General features: G+C 36.0%; 1 protein-coding gene across 2 annotated transcripts in view; it reads right to left on the bottom strand.

The window, feature by feature from the left end:
• Positions 1 to 1,549: 1,549 nt before the first annotated feature.
• LOC121408070 (craniofacial development protein 1-like) overlaps positions 1,550 to 20,455 on the bottom strand; it is a 27,360-nt gene continuing 8,454 nt past the window's right edge. Inside the window, exons 2-9 of one of the 2 annotated variants that reach the window (XM_041599398.1) lie at positions 17,802 to 17,916; positions 16,336 to 16,394; positions 15,110 to 15,297; positions 13,220 to 13,326; positions 9,360 to 9,530; positions 5,624 to 5,696; positions 5,064 to 5,149; positions 1,550 to 3,459 (exon numbers count right to left, since the gene is read on the bottom strand). In XM_041599398.1, the coding sequence (XP_041455332.1) occupies positions 3,363 to 3,459; positions 5,064 to 5,149; positions 5,624 to 5,696; positions 9,360 to 9,530; positions 13,220 to 13,326; positions 15,110 to 15,297; positions 16,336 to 16,394; positions 17,802 to 17,916 (896 nt within the window). In that variant the 3' untranslated portion in view covers positions 1,550 to 3,362. The remainder of the gene's footprint in view (positions 3,460 to 5,063; positions 5,150 to 5,623; positions 5,697 to 9,359; positions 9,531 to 13,219; positions 13,327 to 15,109; positions 15,298 to 16,335; positions 16,395 to 17,801; positions 17,917 to 20,455) is intronic. The other variant, XM_041599399.1, reaches the window with a different exon arrangement.

Here is a 20,455-nt window from a genome sequence, read left to right as displayed (position 1 = left end):
TGGCTGTTGGGTCACGTTACCATCGTATTTACCATTGGATGGCAAAGTTACCATTAATTGTAACTTTTATGCAACAGGGCCCTGTACGGCTTCCCTGATGTAACTAAGATATAAGATACATGCATGATGCCACACATGAAGAAATTCCCTTGAAACCTTGAAGTACTCTCTCCTAAAAAGCATACATGCTGTCCTGGAGAGGGTTGTGCTGTGTCAGGTGCTGCCAGTGCTTCACGTGATGTGGTGATCCTGTGATGGTATTCCTGGTGCACTATATACAGTGCACTTGATGCAGTGTGCTGATGGTGTGTGTGTGTCCCTCTTACAGCATCTTGAAGGGAGGAGGCAGCAACATTACTATTTCACATACTTTCAAAGTCTCTTTTATCATGTGTGTTGGTGGATTAGATGTTCTTTTCAGAAGAGGAAATGTAATAAGGTTTCAATAACATATATCATGGACAAAGAGCATGAACTAATATTAGAATGCAAAAGAAATGTTTTCTGTTTTTTTTTTTTCTGGTCCATCAAGGGGAGAAATCTTAATGTGTGACCTCACGCATCTATCTCGATAGTTTGGTGTTCTTGACATCCAAATGATTTTATCACTCATACGGTCTTTTTTATTTTGCTCAAACTTTCATAACCAGAGCAAAAAGGAAATGCCAAACACACTGCAAATATTAAACATTACTTGAGTTTTCGCTCTTTCCTCCTGCTGTTATCCTCACTGACTCGTCCCCTCACTGCAGTTCTACTCTTTCTCCTAACAAATCATTGTATAATTGTAATTCTTATATACTCTTTCCCTTTTTTTCTTTTACTTTCTACCAAAATTTAAATTGTGTTAACCACCCATCCACCTAAATGATAAAAAAGCAAAGAAATAAAGATCTGATGTGTTTTTTTTCACTACACAGATTTTTTTAAATCTAACAAATATGTTACACTTATCATGATGTTGTTTGTCAACATTTAACCTTTAATAGGATTCAAACTTTCTTGTACAGCCATGATGTTTTACCTAATTGTATGTCAAGCAATAAATGAAGATTTTTTTTCATCCTTATTAGAATGTCAATTAGAACAGAAACTTTTCCTTCTTTTATTACGATTTAGATAAGAAAGCACATGCAATATAAAACTTCTTCATGAGTTTCCACAAAGATCAATTTCAAAAGGTGCTGTTTCATAAGGCTTTTTGTAGTTACACATGACTTAATGGATGACTGGACCATATTCTTGTGCTAATTTAAGTGCCATAAATCTTTAAAGGCACTTTAACCAAGTAGGGTTAATTTGTTGCACAATAAACTGCTCTTAAAAACAAGATAACAACAAGATTATTCATCTACATTGAACATATTTTGACCATAGCTGAGTGAAATCAAAGGATTCTGAACCTGATATAACACTCAAAAATATATTCCAGTCATTTGTAATCATGCTATGCATAGCTTTATCAGCAGTTTTGTTAAACAGCTACATGCTTTTACTTCTTATGGTGAAAATTTTCAATTAAAAAAGATGCCTTTTTGACACTATGAGCTCACTATTTACTGTTTTATATTATTTTCTTAAAAAATAAACAAAGAAACAGCAAAACAAAAGTTGCTGAAGGCCAAATAAATGATGAATTCAGATTGATTCTTCTGCTTCATAAAAAAAAATCTTGAAAAGACTACTGGTATATTTCACAGCTTACAAATATCAACGTATAACAGATACCCTAACATACATCAACTGCCTTTATATAGAAAACACGTTTAGATGCATTTCTACACGATAAGGTTTTCTTTCAATATAAAATTAGGTTATAATGCAATTCTAGCATTATTTGCCTCCTTCAAAATATGATTGTGGTATTTTTAGATGAGTAATCATAAAAATCATAATAAGTTAGACTGTAATAATTACACAATTGACCCGTTTTTATAAAAATAAAAAACAAAGATAAGAGTTACATCCTTTTATAGCTGTATTTTAAAGTGCAATCTTTGAACAAAATAAGATCTTTACAAAATATGAGTTTAACATAGTCAAAATACCCCAAAAAAGTTTTGACTGACACAGAATTTTACATTATAATATCTACAAAAAGTGGGCAATATAAGCACAGACTGATCTCCTGATTACATTCAACTAATATAATAATGGACTCATGTGATTTGGACTCTTCAAAAGCTAATTGTAAATTTCTTTGCAGTGAATAAGCATCTTAGAAAGTAAAGGCTCAGGAGACAAAAAGATCACAATGCAATCCCTAACAGTACATCAGCAAGATATAAAAATGTCTTGCTGTGCTCTTTTAAGTCTCACATTTTATGGCCTCATGGTCAAATAAATCTACACACCAGCAGGGCCTGAATAAATCTAAGACCATCTAAAGCCATAACCTTGGATACCCTATTGATTGTTCCTTTTACTGGCCTTTGACATATTTTTGCTATAAATACAAAAATGTGTCCTTTTGAAAAGTGAACTTGCCCCCAAAATATTGAAATATGAGTTTTTGAAATACATTAATAATTCAAACAAAAGTGAATTTCAGAGGCCTTTGATCTCAAAAGGAGCTTTGGTCAAATTGGTAGACCCCGACATTGCTGTTCTTTAAATTCCTTTCTTTTCACATATGAAGTATTTCACAAAAGTCAACCTTTCATTTATCAGTATACCTCACCTTCGACAAAAGTATTCACAAGATCCATTTGGCACTCTCTATTAAAATCTGATCAATTTCTTTAGTCATGTAGGTCACTTTTTTGTACAAGACGCAGCCATTTCAGAGTCCCAATAGAATCATTCACAATTGTGTCAGGAAGAATTATCTGAAATCTCTGACCCCTATATTGTTGTTAATATCACCAATAACATTGCTTCTATTGTATTACCTAAGCAGCAGCAGATTTAGGAAAAACAGTGACCAAGGTAAGCGCTGAAATCCTACTCCTTTAAACTTTTGATGCTACTGGCTAGTACAGTACTTGGTTATTTTTGCACTCCCTAAAAGTGTCCAGTGGAGCGCATACACCAATGTATCCAAGTAATCCATTCAAAGATAAAATGTTACTGAAATGGAATCTGGATATGCCAACGCTAGGGCTAGAATCATGATCTGCTAGTAGTATGACTTGTAGCCTGAAGATGAAATAATTGATATTGACTCCATTCATTGATGAACTCCTATACATGAACTACTACCCAGTGAATTAAGCAACTGATCATCAGAGAAATCATTTCATATTCAATGCTTTGGGTCAGTAACGAGGAGATGAGTTAGATGGATCATGCACCATCAGCCTGAGTATATTAGGAAATATTCACATCATCCAGATATCTACATCAATGTCAAGATGATGTCATCATCTCAAGATCTTTGTCTGTGCCATTCGTAGATCTCTTTCAATCTCATACTGCCTAACGTCAGCCCTCTGCAAAAATCTTTGCCTCTCCACAAATCTAAGAAAAAAGAAAATTTACATATCAAAATGTCATCAGGATCCACTAATAAATTCTACAGTCCATTACAGAGTATTGTGTCGACAAGACAAAGGATATGCATGTTTAAGCAAACAATTCTTCTAATGAGGTGATATTGAACTGTCGATGACAATATATTTATTTAAACTTTTGTGGCTTGATTTGCAAACTAGGAGGGGGTTCAACATCATGTACTATGCAGATAAACTTGTTCTTCATTCAAGCGTAAAATTTAACATCCTTTGCCAAATGCATGCATTCATAATTGACCCTGTATCAGTGTACATGTTTGGATAAGCGCAGTTATGTACATGGAATCTGGATAGTTCATGGTTTTTACCCCTTCCTAGTTTGAACTTCTTTTGTGAATCCGGGTCGGTACATTCAATGTCATGTCCATATAGAGTCGTTACAATCCAAGCTTCACATAGATTTATCATGCTTTTGAATAAATAAAAACAAATTGAACATGAATAAGAACAGGTTTGTGGGAACATCCTGTAATTGTCCCTAAATAATATTGTTGCTTATTGTCCAGAAATACTGTAGTAAAAAAGAGTGATATTTATTTTCAATTTCTGAATTGTTTGAAGCTTCAAGAACTTTGGGGGAAGATATTTTGTACCAAAAAGAATCAGAAGCATTCTTTCCAAGGACTATTTGATATTTCTGCAATGTCCCAATCATCAAGCTTTATGCTAGAGTTCAAAGCTTATGAAACCATTTAATAACAGAATACATGAGGAATTTAAAAATGCCAGTTGTGATGACGATCTCAAAATAACTTTTTACAGAATCTAATACAATGACCACCCAAGTGTCTGTTTGTATCAATAAAAAATATGTGCCAAAGGATTCTGGAAGAAATTGTGCAATTACTGAGAAATAAGCAAAATAAGCGCAGATTCGATCACTTCCGTCGGGTCTTTATTCCACATGTGCCTATCTGTGTTGGCGATCTCTAGTGTGATCGTTTTTTCAGCTAAGATTTTATGATTTCACAAAGTTCAGTTTATATAACCGTACCAGATCTAGATCCACAATGATCTAGTAATACTTATCCTTGGTTTTACAGACTTTCTCACAAAATCAGTGTTTTACTGCAACTACTTTCATTTAGCTTTAAGGATATTTATAAATATTTGTTATTATAATGCATTTATAAGGAGAAATGGGAATACAATTAATAAATTCAATTTTTACAGTTATTTCAGTCTTCCATGATTTTCTATCACTACTAACTTCCAATTTGGACATTTTTAATTTCTAATTTATGGAGGTAAAATGTGGATAAACAGGGAGGGGGGCGAGGGAGATTGCAAAATTACTAACTTTGTAAGACCCAGGTGCTCTAGAGTAATGGGGGTAAATGAATTATTTCAAACCTTTGATCATCAAAAAAATATCTGACTACTGACAGTCTTGGCAAAAGTGAGGGCATAAGACGATGGGGGCAAGTCTCGTATTTGGGTTTTAAATACTTTTCTGAAATTTTAGCTAAGGCAAAAACCCCTCACATAAATCCAATCTATGTCTCATGGAAGTAAAGGGCACGCAAAAATGAAACTATAAATATTCCTTACCCATCTTTGCCTTTATTATGTATTTTCAGTTCATCTGCGATCCCTTCTTTATTCTTGAAACTCTCCCAATCTAAGCGAGATTTTTCCTTCGAAGAAAAAAAATATGAATCATATTTAATCATACTTAGTCATTATCATCTTCTGCATTATCTTCCTCTCCTATATTGTTCTTCTTTCTCTTCCTCTTCTTTTCCTTCCTCCTCCCCTTTCCTCTTATTCTTCAGTTGTAAATATTTCCTTGCCCACCATAACAATACATCTTCTCTTTGTTCTTTTCTAAAAAATGTATTAGATTCGTCCGGTTTTCTCATCTTTACAAATTATAGTAACCTTGTAGTATCAATGTTACAATTAATTGTAAAGATGAGAAAAACAGGAGAATTATAACAAAGAAAATATTACAAATGGACACTTTTTTACGATTTAATCATTATGGGGGCTGGTTGTTGAATATTATAAATTTGGCATTTTATAACCACCACTTATCACAATTTATGTTTATCAAAGAAAATAATTAGAATAAATCCTGAAATTGAAATTTGATTCGAAGTATTACTTACCAGTGTACTAATTTTCTGCTTTTTGCCAATTTGACCTAAGACATTTCCTAGTCCACCACCAGATCGTTTTAACCTGCAAAAATAATTTGTTTTAAAGAAATCATCACATATTACCCAATGACTAATTACCAGGAGGGTGCTAAAGGGGCAGGAGGGTGTTTCTCCCCTCCCCTTGGGATTTTCAAGTAAAAACAAGGCAAAAGCGATTTTGTGTCTCGCCCACGTATAAAAATAACCAGAAATATCGTGATTCGCGAGGGCATGCAACAGAATTGTATCAAAACTTCATTGTAATATGACTGGGATGGAATAACACTTGCCTTAAGAGCCTTGCACGTAAACTTTAATGTTGACCTGAAAATGACCTTTGACCTTATCATGTGACCTCCGACTGCAGCATAACATGCAGGTCCCCCAAGTCCATCTACCATCCAAGTTTGGTTGAAAAGCACCTTACGGTTGCGGAGTTAGGTAAGGTTGACCTGAAAATGACCTTTGACCTTATTGTGTGACCTCCAACTGCAGCATAACATGCAGGTCCCCCAAGTCTATCCACCATCCAAGTTTGGTTGAAAAGTGACTTACGGTTGCAGTTAGGTGTCATAAGAGAGTCTTACATGTAAACTTTAAAGGTCCTATGAAATTAAAACTAAAGATGTGTTAGTAGAGGTATTTTGCCATGAAAATTGCGAATCTGTGACCTATTTTTGATAGTTTAAGAGTTATTCCCTGACAAAGAACTTGACAGGGAACGCCCACCTTTTTTCCGGCGAAAACCTCGAATAGAGCTGTCAATCATAATGACGTCACTTGCAGAAGTCGGCTTTCGCTAGCGGCTCGCGTTCGGCTTTATTTACTGTATGTTTGCGTGCACTTTGACAGAGCTGAGCTAACTTTACTGAACTTGAGATTGACCTTTACTAATAGTAATGGCGAATTCCTCCCTTTCGGATGAAGAGTCAGCATGGTGGTGGTCTACTTCTCTCTCCGAAAGATCTAGCTTCGAGTCTGATGATGGTAGAAATGGAAATGATGGAATAATTAATCCATATCAATTTGAGCCTGCAGCCAGTGACGGAGCTGACGAGGAGGAAGATGATGCCAATGGCAATGCCAATCTGGATCAACAAAGGCTTGTTGACAACTATTGGTAGGTTTATAATTCCAGATTTCTATTCAATAACAATCTATCTGAGTTTTTGTATAATAAATAGTCCCAATTTGTATGTTTGATCTCATTTAGTTCTCTTATTTTCTCGCCTCCACTCGTCTGTGGTGTAGAAAATGCGTTGATGCTCTTGCTTTGGGCGAGCTCCTCGATTCGTTCATGCACGGTGCACTAGCGCCAGTGATCTCTATGCCGGATACGCTGCTCGCGCTGCCGCGTACTCTGCACTGAATCGAGGCCCAGAGGCTCGAAATTTATTTGGAAATCACGATTGTGTGGTATGCCTTAGATTCTGTAAAGATCGAGATTTGCATGAAATTAAGATTCAGAAAACAGTTTTTGTAAGAATTGCAAAAAGGCTGATTTAAATTCCAGAAGAAAGTTGAGCAAGCTCGAGGACCGAGTCAAATAAAAAATCACGAAATTACATTCTGATAAGTCTTGTGAGTGATGCTCTAATAAAAAATGAGAGCTTTTCGGAGAACAATATCCAGATTTTGAGTATGCTACATAAAAATATGGTTATTTATCAGGCAGGTAAAAATTGTGTAATGTGAAAGATCTGCTTGTATTACATTCAATTAAAAAATACAATAACAGGCATCACAAAACGAATCCACACGTGAAACCTATGGACCGGCAGCAAAACAAACCAACGCTGGTGCTGCTTTCTTCAAGTGACGTCACTGGTCACGTGATACTCCGAAAAGACGTTCTGCAGAATTTTTGTGGGTGGGGCGTATTGGCACAGAAAATGGGCAATTTTCCACTTTCATTTGGCTGTGAAATTAAAATTATATTTTTCTAAAGAGAATGGTGCGGAGAATTGCGATGTGGGAACACTTATTCAACGAAAAATTGAAAGTTTTACAATTATTTCATAGGACCTTGAACGTTGACCTGAAAATGACCTTACCATGTGACCTTCAACTGCAGCATAACATGCAGGTCCCCCAAGTCCATCTACCATCCAAGTTTGGTTGAAAAGCGACTTACGGTTGCGGAGTTAGGTGTCATAAGAGAGTCTTGCATGTAAACTTTAACGTTGACCTGAAAATGACCTTTGACCTTACCATATGACCTCCGACTGCAGCATATCATGCAGGTCCCCTAAGTCCATCTACCATCCAAGTTTGGTTGAAAAGTGACCTACGGTTGCAGAGTTAGGTGTCATAAGAGAGTCTTGCATGTAAACTTTAACGTTGACCTGAAAATGACCTTTGACCTTACCATGTGACCTCCAACTGCAGCATAACATGCAGGTCCCCCAAGTCCATCTACCATCCAAGTTTGGTTGAAAAGCGACTTACGGTTGCGGAGTTAGGTGTCATAAGAGAGTCTTGCATGTAAACTTTAACGTTGACCTGAAAATGACCTTTGACCTTACCATATGACCTCCGACTGCAGCATATCATGCAGGTCCCCTAAGTCCATCTACCATCCAAGTTTGGTTGAAAAGTGACCTACGGTTGCAGAGTTAGGTGTCATAAGAGAGTCTTGCATGTAAACTTTAACGTTGACCTGAAAATGACCTTTGACCTTACCATGTGACCTCCAACTGCAGCATAACATGCAGGTCCCCCAAGTCCATCTACCATCCAAGTTTGGTTGAAAAGCGACTTACGGTTGTGGAGTTATGTGTCATTAGATTTGTGACGGACGGACAGACGACGGACGGACAACATTTGGATCCCTAAGTCTCGCCTTCACCTCTGGTGGGCGAGACAAAAACACCGAAAGAAAAAAAGAGTCTAGATCAATTTTCTTGACTGCCACTTTCGCCAGACCAAGAGTTTACTACATCTGATTTATGAAATTTACAAATAATTAACTCTATGAGCTTTGACCTTGTGACCTCAAAATCTATTCAGATCCAATATGAGCCCTCAAACTGTTCAATAATTGCAAGAGATACATTTTCATGTATGACATTTGACCTAATGACATACAGATATAATTAGATCATTGTCCCTTCAATATATATAATGCATATACATGACCAAAGACTTATCTATCATGATGCTTGAAGGCAGAGACTCCAACCCTAAACACCTGATCTGGAGATTCTCCCGCCTGGATCCCCTAGCAAACTGGAGACTCTAATTTGATGTGCGAAGAAAATTTAAAGCAGGAGAAAATACATCTTATGCGGGAGACACAGGGCCTGGGTGGGAGATATAAAATCTCAAGCGGGAGATTTTGCGAAAAGGGCTTTTGGCGGGAGATCTCCCGCCGAAAGCGGGAGTGTTGGAGTCTCTGTTAAGGTGAGATCTTATCCTAAACATACCTAATCTCAACCAAGTTGGCTAAGGTGATTTAAAAAAAAGTACAATAAAATCAATCTTGGGGTAAAAAATTATCTCCCAAACTTCACCTGATGATAAATTATTTTTCATTACAATTCATTTTAAAGATAACTGATTCACAATGTTGAAAAGGAATATCCCAAGCTGTAACTTAATGTCCCACTTGTACTAAAACTTGTTTGGTCACACTTGGAGATTAATCATTAATTTCATGTTCCAATATCCGCAACCTTTCCCAAATGTCTGAGAATAGTCTACATACCCTGAAGAAATAGTTGGTTTTGATGATGAAGCAGGTGAGTTGGGAAGTACTGCCGACCCAGTGTTAGAACTCCCTGGTATAGTGGTGGACTTGGCAGGACCATCCTTCTCCTCCTGCTCTTTGATGTAATTCTTCGCTTCTTTTGAGGAAGCAGATACTTCTTTGGTGACTCTAAAATCAATGAATGTAATATATGGGACATGTTGACATGAATTCACAAAGGTGGTTTGAATTTGTGATTTGAAACCATGACTGGTTAATAGTGCTTTTATTGAGAAATGGTCCAATTATGAATGCACACTTTTTGGTTTGAGTCTATTATTAAAGCAAATTAACTGATACATAATGCAATTGACTGTGGGTTAATAAAAGTCTCAATCATGGCCATAATAGCATCCATTGCCATTTCAATCTTAAATCTTAAATGACTATATTTTTTTTTCCCGGGGGGGGGGGGGGGGATTCCCAAATTCTCCAACCTAACTAGCTGAACCCATGTACTCTTCTGAAATTATGCCATGCATGTTAGACGTTACATTACTCAAACACATAATTTCATGTACAAATCCAATGCAAGAAAGTTTTACTCTCAGATCAATAAAATGAATTGTGCTTCAATAACTTGTCATCATGGGACACCACAATGGGGAGAATCTGATTTTATCAGACAGATTTGGGTATTCAGGCATTCTAGTTCAGGCATATTATTGACTATCAGTAGTAGAACAACACAACTACATGTATTTACCTTGATTATGAAACGAGAGAGAAAGGAAGAGAAACATTCTTATATATCAGTGTTCTAGCTAGACCCATTTTAGTGGTGGTCGCCATTTCACGGCATTGCACAGTTTTTCAGGCCAATTAGTGGTCTAAATGCCAAATGTGGTGAAGGAACATCAATGAAATAACAATCTGGCAACTTTGAAAATAAACTAATATTTATAAAATATATGCTTAATGTAAATCATGCAAATAAAACAAGATTCTGCCTTGTAGGAAGTTAGTTTTGAAACACTTTTCATTTTGAATAAGTGGTGGACAGAAGCAGTGTTTATAATGATGAGCGGTGGTCAGAAATCTGTGTCGGTTGGGCCTGACCACTGCCGTCTACTGTAGCTATGACACTTATATGAATGGAAACTACTACATCTACCTTATCCTTCCCATCCTGGGCCCAGTAACTTTCAAATTAATTTTCACTTGCCATTATACATTTTTTTAGTTAAGGTGACACTTTCTATTAATTTTCATTATGTCAAAGAGTTGTGTTCCTTTGTTTATTATCCTGTTGCATGCCTTCATTTTTTTGTGTGCCTAAAGATTTGAGGAAAACCAGATAAACTGGTCAAAAGCTTGGAAATAAAAGGGTCAAGTTGAACCAATTTTTACGTCCCACAGCCTCTTTCTCTTTGTCAATCACGCTCTCTCTCTCTCTCTATATATATATAAACCTCTGAAAAAAAGTTTGGAAATCTGTGTTTGGCCATTAATTTCTTCCTACTCCCAATTTTAAACAATGCACATTTTACATCATTTGAAAGATAATTTAATTCTTTTTAAAATGATACCATGCTTGTTATGATCATGTCATCATGAAAAGAGCAAGATTCAAATGTGTTGGATGAGGTCTGAACTGAAAAGCTGCAAAACGAGCAAAAAGGGTTTGGAAATCTGAGTTTTGACCATTCCTTTCTCCCAACTCCCAATTTTACACAATGCATATTTGATATCATTTAATTTTCTTTAAGATGATACCATGCTTGTTATGATCATGCCATCACGAAAAGAGCAGGATTCAGAAGTGTTGGATGAGGTCTGAATTGAAAAGCTGCAAAACGAGCAGAAATAGTCATGAAGGGTCAATACAGAACATGGTTCTTTTGTCTGTGTCAGTAGAGATGAAAATCCATTCAAACCAAGCCCCTGCTTCTGTAGTGATGGTTCTGTGAGATGCATGGTTTGTGTCGTTGTTTGAAATACCCATGCATGTTTCTTTGTTATTTTTTGCTTGTGCAGAGGTGTGTTTGATTCCATGTTAATGTTGATGTTAAGGTGCATGAAAACAAAAGAAATTACTGAAAAACTCACTCATCGCCACGGGAAAAAAGAACAATGACTGTCAATATTGCGTAATTTTGCAACTTTGGAATTTTGACCTTGCCCCACATTTCAAGGCACTGCACCTCCATGTGAATGATAATCATATCATATAGGCTATCATTTTAAAGAAAATGAAATGATCTATTCAGTGATATTAATTACACATTGATATTTACTAAAACCGTTGAGGAATTATCGGTCAAAGTAAAAACAAAAAAACGCTGAGAAACTCACTCATCACCACGGAAAAAGAACAATATTGTGCCATTTTGCAGCTTTTGAATTTTGACCTTGCCCCACATTTCAAGGCACTGCACCTCCATGTGAACCATAATCATATCATGTAGGGTATCATCTTAAAGATAATTAAATGCTTTATTCATTGATATTATAGGTTTTCCCGTCCAATTTCGTCAAAATTTCAACCGATTTAATGATGTAATAATTCAATTTGCAATTAATTTGAATGACCTATGAGATCAGCATTTAAATAGCCAAATACTTGATTTAATTTAATTCTACTGGCACTCGATTTCATAGTTATTTCATTTAAACATTTATAAAGAACGATCAAATTAAAATAGCTGAGTAGTGTTTTCAAATTCGCACCGGTACCTTCCTTGCGAACGTTTAGGAATTCAAAATCATTAATATGCAATCACTTACAAGATATGGACAGTGTTTTTCGTTGCTGTTTTTTTTTTACTTCTTTTGAATAATTATGGAAATGGGTTTTACTCCTAAATTGGATGTTAAAAATTTTATTGAATTTTACATCTGACAGACCATCATTGGGACAACAACTCGTTTTTGTTCCACTTTCATAACTATAGACTGTGGTCAATACCATGATACCCATCCCCTCCCCAAAACGATTTAAATTATATACAATAATGTAAAATAAAAAAGAACAAGATGATGAAGAAAAATACCTACCATTGGTATACAAGGTCATCGACCCACTCAACGGCGGATCCAGGGGAGGGCACAGCCGACTCGTGCCCCCCCTTTAGAGGCACAATTTTTTTTTTTTTCGTGGACGGAATACCCTTATTCTTTGGTTAAAAATCTTCTTTTTTTACTCGTCAAATTCCTCCGGAAAATGTGCCCCCTTTTCGGAAATCCTGGATCCGCCCCTGCACCCACTCATCAATCACTAAAAGAATATGCGTTTACAACCATATAATAATTATAAGTGTTGCATGAATTACGTCTTTATCAAACATAATGGAATAAATGATTCTGACTGAAAAGATCCGCAAAAAATAGAAATATAGGGTAAAGTTTGAAAAAAAATGAATACAGAAACATGATACATGTATCTGAATTTGGAAGTTTAAAGTGCAAATATGTGTGCCGATAAATGAAATTGAAAATGGTGTTTTAGGCGAAATTAAACGATCAGTTCGTCGTCGTGAAATTAAATGACACCTTAGGGCCATTAATTTGAACGAACTTCTCTCTAAATTGAATTTCTACAAAATTCAAAGGAATGATATAGAACGGAATTGAATACTAAATGAATAAAAATGAACCATGTGTGCAGAGGGTGGACAGAAATCTTTCGAATTTGAACGTCCTTTCATTAATTGAAATGCAACTCTGATGAAATTGGACGGGAAAACCTATAATTACACATTGATATTTATTAAAACCAGAGAGGGATTATCGATCAAATTCAGATTTCCAAACTTTTTTTGAGGAGTTTATATATGAAATTTATTTTTGACATTACAAAACAGTAAAAATGAACTCACTCTACTTTTTCTCCAGCAAAGTCAAAAACTTTAGTTATTTTAAGAGTGCTGTCTGCCTTGCTCCCATTTGTTTGTGAAGTTGGAGTTGCTGACTCATTGGAAGATGTCTGAAATACAAATAAGAAAACAACCATGTCAGGATTCTTTCTAAACTAGGCTTCAAGATTAACAGCTTCATACATATAACAAGCTTTGAAAATACCTGCAATTATACACAAGAATGTTTTTTTACCAGAGGAAATGAAGAGAAATTCATGCCTAAAAATGGTTCCATGAGATTTGTTTTATTGACAGAGCCTGCATGTTAAACCAAACATTAAATCCAACCAACCTAAACATAACAGACAACTAAACATAAATCCCAATCACAAAACCTACAAAATGTTATGTTATTCTAAAAATATATCATATAATAATTTTTAAACATCAAACATTAAATGCAAGGAAAAATTAAGACAGATCTGTTTGATTTTTTATACTTCAAAATTATTAGCAAGTCCAATAATTTTCTTTGTTTTTACCAAATTAATTTTTTAACCAATATTGGCTAAATTTTTTTTAATATATTGTATTATTCAAAGAGGGTCTCAGGGTTGCTAATACATGTACCTATGCACATCCTATATCTCCCAAAGAACTAATCTTGAAATATTAAAACAGAATTTGACATTATACCTCAATGAGGGATTTTAAAGACAAGATATAAACATGTATTTTGCCTGTCCAATCGATTAACTTATTAAACACAAAATCTACCACAATGGCCCAGCCAGTGTTCAGCTGTCTAAAAAGGGACCATGATATTCATACAAAGCTACTCCACAAACATCATTTTCCTATTGCGCTTATGTAGTAAATCATTGGTCCGTAATATTCGTCAGCGTTGAAAATAGACAGGAGCTATAAACAATTTCACTCTCATCTGCTTTGGAATCACTCTCGCAACTGCCTAAATCTGCAAATACCAAGCGACTCCCAATATGAAAATCTCTCCCGTCCTCGCCCACCCAGTCTCCAATCCACACCTGCATAGTAGCCAGACAGCCAGGCCTGCACAGCTGCAGTTATTACTTCCATGCATCGTCACTTTCTGACGTGTAACTGAGTGGACTTTTTAGAATCATGGGTGCGGCGCTTCCAAAAAATGTGTATCAAGTTTCAAACTTCAATATTCGGGGGTAGTATTTTTCAAAACGCTGCACGGCGCCAGGTCTCACCGTAACTTTGATAGGAAAAGTTTGAGTTTTTATTGCGTTTTGAAGACACCATCCTAAATTTGCTAGAAAATAAGTGAGCAAAAAATCTCGAACAAAATCAGATTTTTAAAATTTTTGCGTATTTTTCAGCAATTCCACTTCTTAAATCTGGACTAAACCACAGCTTGCTCTAAAAATATGGTGCTGATCCCGCAATTTGAAGGGCGAAATAAGAATTTCTAGCAGGGATTTTTGTTGAGTGTCAATTGCCCGAGTATCAACATGCATTTGCTATTTGGAGCGTGTTGCCGTAATGAATGAGCTGTGCTGCGGTCAGTGGCTGCGCTGGCGTAGTAAATATCCGTATTTCCATTTCATCAAACCCAAGCACGAGCCTTGTATACACGAATGTGCATGCCATGTATGCTGTGTGCCTGCGCTTTATACACTTATGTCACAATTAGCCAGGGCTAGGATTACTTCATCAAGTTAAAAAAATAACATGAAAATCAGACATGTCAGAAGTACCAACATGTAAACAGAATATATTGCTTCATAATAAAATAGCTTATATTACACATCGTACAACTGCAGGCCTATAGGTGATAATAATATTTTGACTGGCTTTAATTTTCTGGAGATACCACCACATTATATTTCCCTCAAAGCCAGTCAATATTATATAAATATCTACCTTTTTAGGAGATGGTGTCACAGATTTAGCAGATTTGTTATTTTGTATTTGAGAAGATTTAGGCTTTTGATTAACACCACTCAAAAAGCTACTCCACAGATCATCAGCTCTCTTCTTTTCTGCTTCCTCCTTTTTCCTTCTAGCTTCTTCTTTTTCTGCTTCTTGAAGCTCACGTTGAATACTGGATGCTAAAAATATAAGGCATGATTTAATGGATTTATTGCTATAACAAGAATTTTTTTGTCTCATAATTATAATATTCTGCTTTTATAAAGTGTTTAATACATCAAAATGTTTCACATGCTTTACAAAGATATCTTATTGCAGCCGATTCTGATTATGTCTTGTACTTCCACACTGACAACCCCCACCCCCCCAAAAAAAACCATTATAATAATAAAGCAGCTTTAACATACTATTTTCGCATTTGACAATGTACCACTTAAAACCTACTTAAGGAATGGAAAAGTGCAGATTAATATTTTACCTAAAAAAAATGATACTGGAGCAGTGATGGGATTTGATCACATGATCCACATACTTCCTATTTTATTTACATCATAATGCTACCAAGACTCTTCCATGGTTTGGGAATTAATTATTACTGTATTTATGCCTCTGTCATATATTTCACTGTTGTAGAGATAGAATATTCTGGCAAAGCAAATTACAATGTTACTCTAATAGAAATAAAAAATAAATTCATGCCAATAAGTGGGCCAACAATAAGATACTGAATCATTGATATTGAACTAATTTATGTTTTTGGCTCCTTATCAATGAAGTCAATGAACTTTTGTTAAACCCATATTTTCTTTTTTTATTATTGTATATCAATTTTTTGTTGCAAGCAGATAAAAAGCATTTGAATAAGTTGAATAAGTTGAGAATTTTGAATAAGTTGAGAATGAATAACTTATTATTAGTTGAGAATGAATAACTTAATAACTTATTATTGGCTTTATCACCGGGAATAAAATAAACTTTATTTCTAATTCTATAAGAATGACATTGTCATTTGCTTTGCCAGAATATGGCATATAAGGAAAGCAAATATTATGCGAAATTTCAGTTACTTCGTGGGAAAGTTTTTCACACGACGCCAATTAACCCTTACCGCCTCTTTATAAACAGCATTTAAGCATTTTTCAAAAGAAACCTGATCACTCGGGTCTACAACCAAATTAAAGAATATATTTCAGTGGAATTTTACTCTTTGCTAATACCTTCATCGTTGGCATCATCACCCTTTCCTTCATCTGCTAGAGCTGACCACCCTCTTCTCCTTAATATGAAAAGAAGATTAAAAAAGAAAACTTTGAATTTAAATAGAACAGACCTTGTGCTCTACAAATATTTTTTTTAGAATAAAAACTACGTAAGGAACAAATATTTCTCAATAGAATAATTTCCTACCTCTACGTATGACACCAACTTATATATTCCACGGCAGCAACTTCATAGCAGATTGAAAATATATAACTTAGGACTGAATGGCCAGTACCCATTGTATTTTTTTCTCTCTCTCAGTTTGATAAGCATTATAAAAATATGAATGTTGTTGTTGCAGCTAAACTTTTGTCTCCATTGGAATGCACAATCAGTAGCACTGGGTAATTTGTCTTTATACTATCCATTTTAATATATCCAACATGTTGTTTTTAATTTACCTTCACTTCTCTATCTCTTATTGGAAACAAAGAAAATATAAACCAGAAAGTGCAAGTGAAAGAAATCACAACAAAATATGTAGAATAACCAAACTAGATAGATATCCCGAATCTGATTCAAAGACTACTTTCTAACAGAAGGTAGGACTAATGTTGGAAATAAAAACTATGTATGATCATCCATCATGGCTTAAATTCATTTTACCTTACTCTAGAATGAAAACATCCAGAGAAAATATATAATCATATCATTAAACAAGGCAAAAGCGATTTTGTGTCTCGCCCACTAATGAAAATAACCAGAAATATCGTGATTTGCGAGGGCACGCAACAGAATTGTCATAAGAGCCTTGCACGTAAACTTTAATGTTGACCTGAAAATGACCTTTGACCTTACCATGTGACCTTCCACTGCAGCAAAACATGCAAGTCGCCTAAGTACATCTACCATCCAAGTTTTGTTGAAAAGTGACTTATGGTTGCGGAGTTAGGTGTCATGGAGAGTCTTGCATGTAAACTTTAACGTTGACCTGAAAATGACCTTTGACCTTACCATGTGACCTCCGACTGCAGCATCACATGCAGGTCCCCCAAGTCCATCTACCACCCAAGTTTGGTTGAAAAGCAACTTACAGTTGCGGAGTTAGGTGTCATAAGAGAGTCTTGCATGTAAACTTTAACGTTGACCTGAAAATGACCTTTGACCTTACCATGTGACCTCCGACTGCAGCATAAGATGCAGGTCTCCCAAGTCTATCTACCATCCAAGTTTGGTTGAAAAGCAACTTACGGTTGTGGAGTTATGTGTCATTAAATTTGTGACGGACGGACGACATTTGGATCACTAAGTCTCGCCTTCACCTCTGGTGGGCGAGACAAAATGTATGTACAGTATACCGTGAGAACGATTCAAGGGATATTTTTTAAAAGTTTTTATAGTTTATATTTATAAGAGCATGCGATATACTACAATGCATAGATATAGTGCATTGAGTGCAATTGTTTTATTCAATCAAGCTTACCTCCTGCTAGTTGAAACTTTTGATCCTTTCTTCTTCTGTTTTCCTACACCTTTCTCATGGATGCTCTCTTCTTCTTCAACTGTACCTTCTAGTTCATCAAAGCTCTCATCTTCACCTTCAAGAGAAAGGGTGAGGAGAGATAGATCTAGGAGAATGCTATATTTTAAAACACTAATTTTCTATGACAAGAATGTGAGTTGCCTGGATATCATGTTACATGATTTTTTAAAACTTTCATAATCTTAATTGGCGTGATTTTTCTTCTACGCTGTTGACAAAACTCTTAAATCCACACCCAGAGATGGTGCTTATGGCCAGGTCTTTATCAAGGCATGTATTCTATAGTGTACGATGCAAAGTTTTACAAAATAATATAAAACTTTATGAATAAATGCCAGGTCATATGAACTTTACACAATGTCAGAGGCATATGTATGTATGTATTTGAGATTTATCAGACGTGTATCAATCAGATATGATTATTTACGTCTGGGACCGACCTTTAACGTCACCATCCGAAAGACGTGACCAGGGCTCGAACCTCTCCATCAATTTGTAACTTCCCCACAGCTTGGATTACAGGCGCACGCCACAACGCCCAGTTTTGTTTGTTTGTTAGGTTTTGTTTGTTAGGTTTTGTTTGTTTCCAGACTATGGAGGGTGCTCTATATTCTTTGGGCCATGTTTTTTTATTTTCACTTAGTAATGTCATGAATGGGTACTGTCCTCTTATATTCCATCCAAACATAGAAAGATACATGGGTCATTTTAATCAGCTGCTCTCCAGTGCCGGCTGCACAAAAGCATTGTTAGCCAAACAGAGGACTAACAGTTCGCCCAGTCACATCTCTTGGATTGTGAAGTCAAAACATTTATTTCAATAATGCATTGTTGTAACATTAGACATTGCTGCCACAATACCAGTTGTAATAGGGCCTCTGTTGTATTGGTGTATTGTTAGTACTCACATTTCTGTGGTCAGTACAGATGAACACTTGGTGATACAATATACCTGAAATGTCGGGAGGATGTAAGCGTTTAACTTTGGAGGGTATTCCTTTCCGGGGGGGGGGGGGGTCACTCACGACAGACGACGGATGACATTTGGATCCCCAAGTCTCGCCTTCACCTCTGATGGGCGAGACAAAAATTATGAATATATAATTAGCCCAATTGAAGTCAATGTATTATTGGCCTGGTTCTAAATGTAAGGAACCATAAAGCTGTTCGTAAGAGCGACTTTTAGAACGACTGGTGATCCTTTCTCACATGCTATTGCTTAACCTTTGCCAATAAATATATACCATTTACCACAAGAAAGGATCACCAGTAGTTCTTAAAGTCACTCTTAACATACAAACAGCTTTATGAAACACCCACCAGGCCATTAATACACTGATTTCAATGGCGCTAATTAAGTATTCATGCATGAGATCATATCATGGAGCCCCATGGACCAATTCCCACCAAATGTGGGTAGTGGAGGTATCATGCTCTTCCAAAATAATGATACCAAAAACGCTGAAATGCAACAAGGCGAGAGCAATTTTGTGTCTCGCCCACTTATGAAAATAACCAGAAATATCGTGATTTGCGAGTTTTGTTGAAAAGTGACATGGATAGTCTTGCATGTAAACTTTAACGTTGACCTGAAAATGACCTTTGACCTTACCATGTGATCTCCGACTGCAGCATATGATGCAGGTCCCCTAAGTCCATATATCATCGAAGTTTGGTTGAAAAGCGACATACGGTTGCGGAGTTAGGTGTCATAAGAGAGTCTTGCATGTAAACTTTAAGGTTGACCTAAAAATGACCTTTGTCCTTACCATATGACCTCAGACTACAGCATAACATGCAGGTCCCCTAAGTCATCCAAGTTTGGTTGAAAAGCGACATACGGTTGCGGAATTAGGTGTCATAAGAGAGTCTTGCATGTAAACTTTAACGTTGACCTGAAAATGACCTTTGACCTTACCATGTGACCTCCGACTGCAGCATAACATGCAGGTCCCCCAAGTCCATCTACCATCCAAGTTTGGTTGAAAAGCGACTTACGGTTGCGGAGTTAGGTGTCATAAGAGAGTCTTGCATGTAAACTTTAACGTTGACCTGAAAATGACCTTTGACCTTACCATGTGACCTCCGACTGCAGCATATGATGCAGGTCCCCTAAGTCCATCTACATGTACCAACCAAGTTTGGTTGAAAAGCGACTTACAGTTGTGGAGTTATGTGTCATTACAGGTTTGTGACGGACAACGGACGGACGACATTTGGATCCCTTCACCTCTGGTGGGCGAGACAAAAAGTGAAAATTGATGTCACACTTCTGTACGGTAGGCCTACTCTACGGCAAAACCTATTGATAACATTGGTTCTGTTTCAAAATCTCAATGATTTTTGAAATACTCAATTGCACACAACAAAAATCCATGCCTCCATCATAACCAGATCAAATATGAGGCAGCCATCATTTTCAAGCTCAATCACCCAAGATGGGGGTCTCCTGCATTCTATTCATTTCAAGTATAAAATTTTCTTTCAAGTGAATAATGCATTTTGTTAATATTCATTTTTCATTGCTTACACATATAATATGACTATTGTATTATTGTTTTGTTAAATACATGTATGGATTACCTTTGTATGAT

Source organism: Lytechinus variegatus, chromosome 2 (assembly GCF_018143015.1).
Source record: "Lytechinus variegatus isolate NC3 chromosome 2, Lvar_3.0, whole genome shotgun sequence".
NCBI classification, from domain to species: Eukaryota; Metazoa; Echinodermata; class Echinoidea; order Temnopleuroida; family Toxopneustidae; genus Lytechinus; species Lytechinus variegatus.
This window is presented reverse-complemented; position numbering and strand designations above follow the sequence as displayed.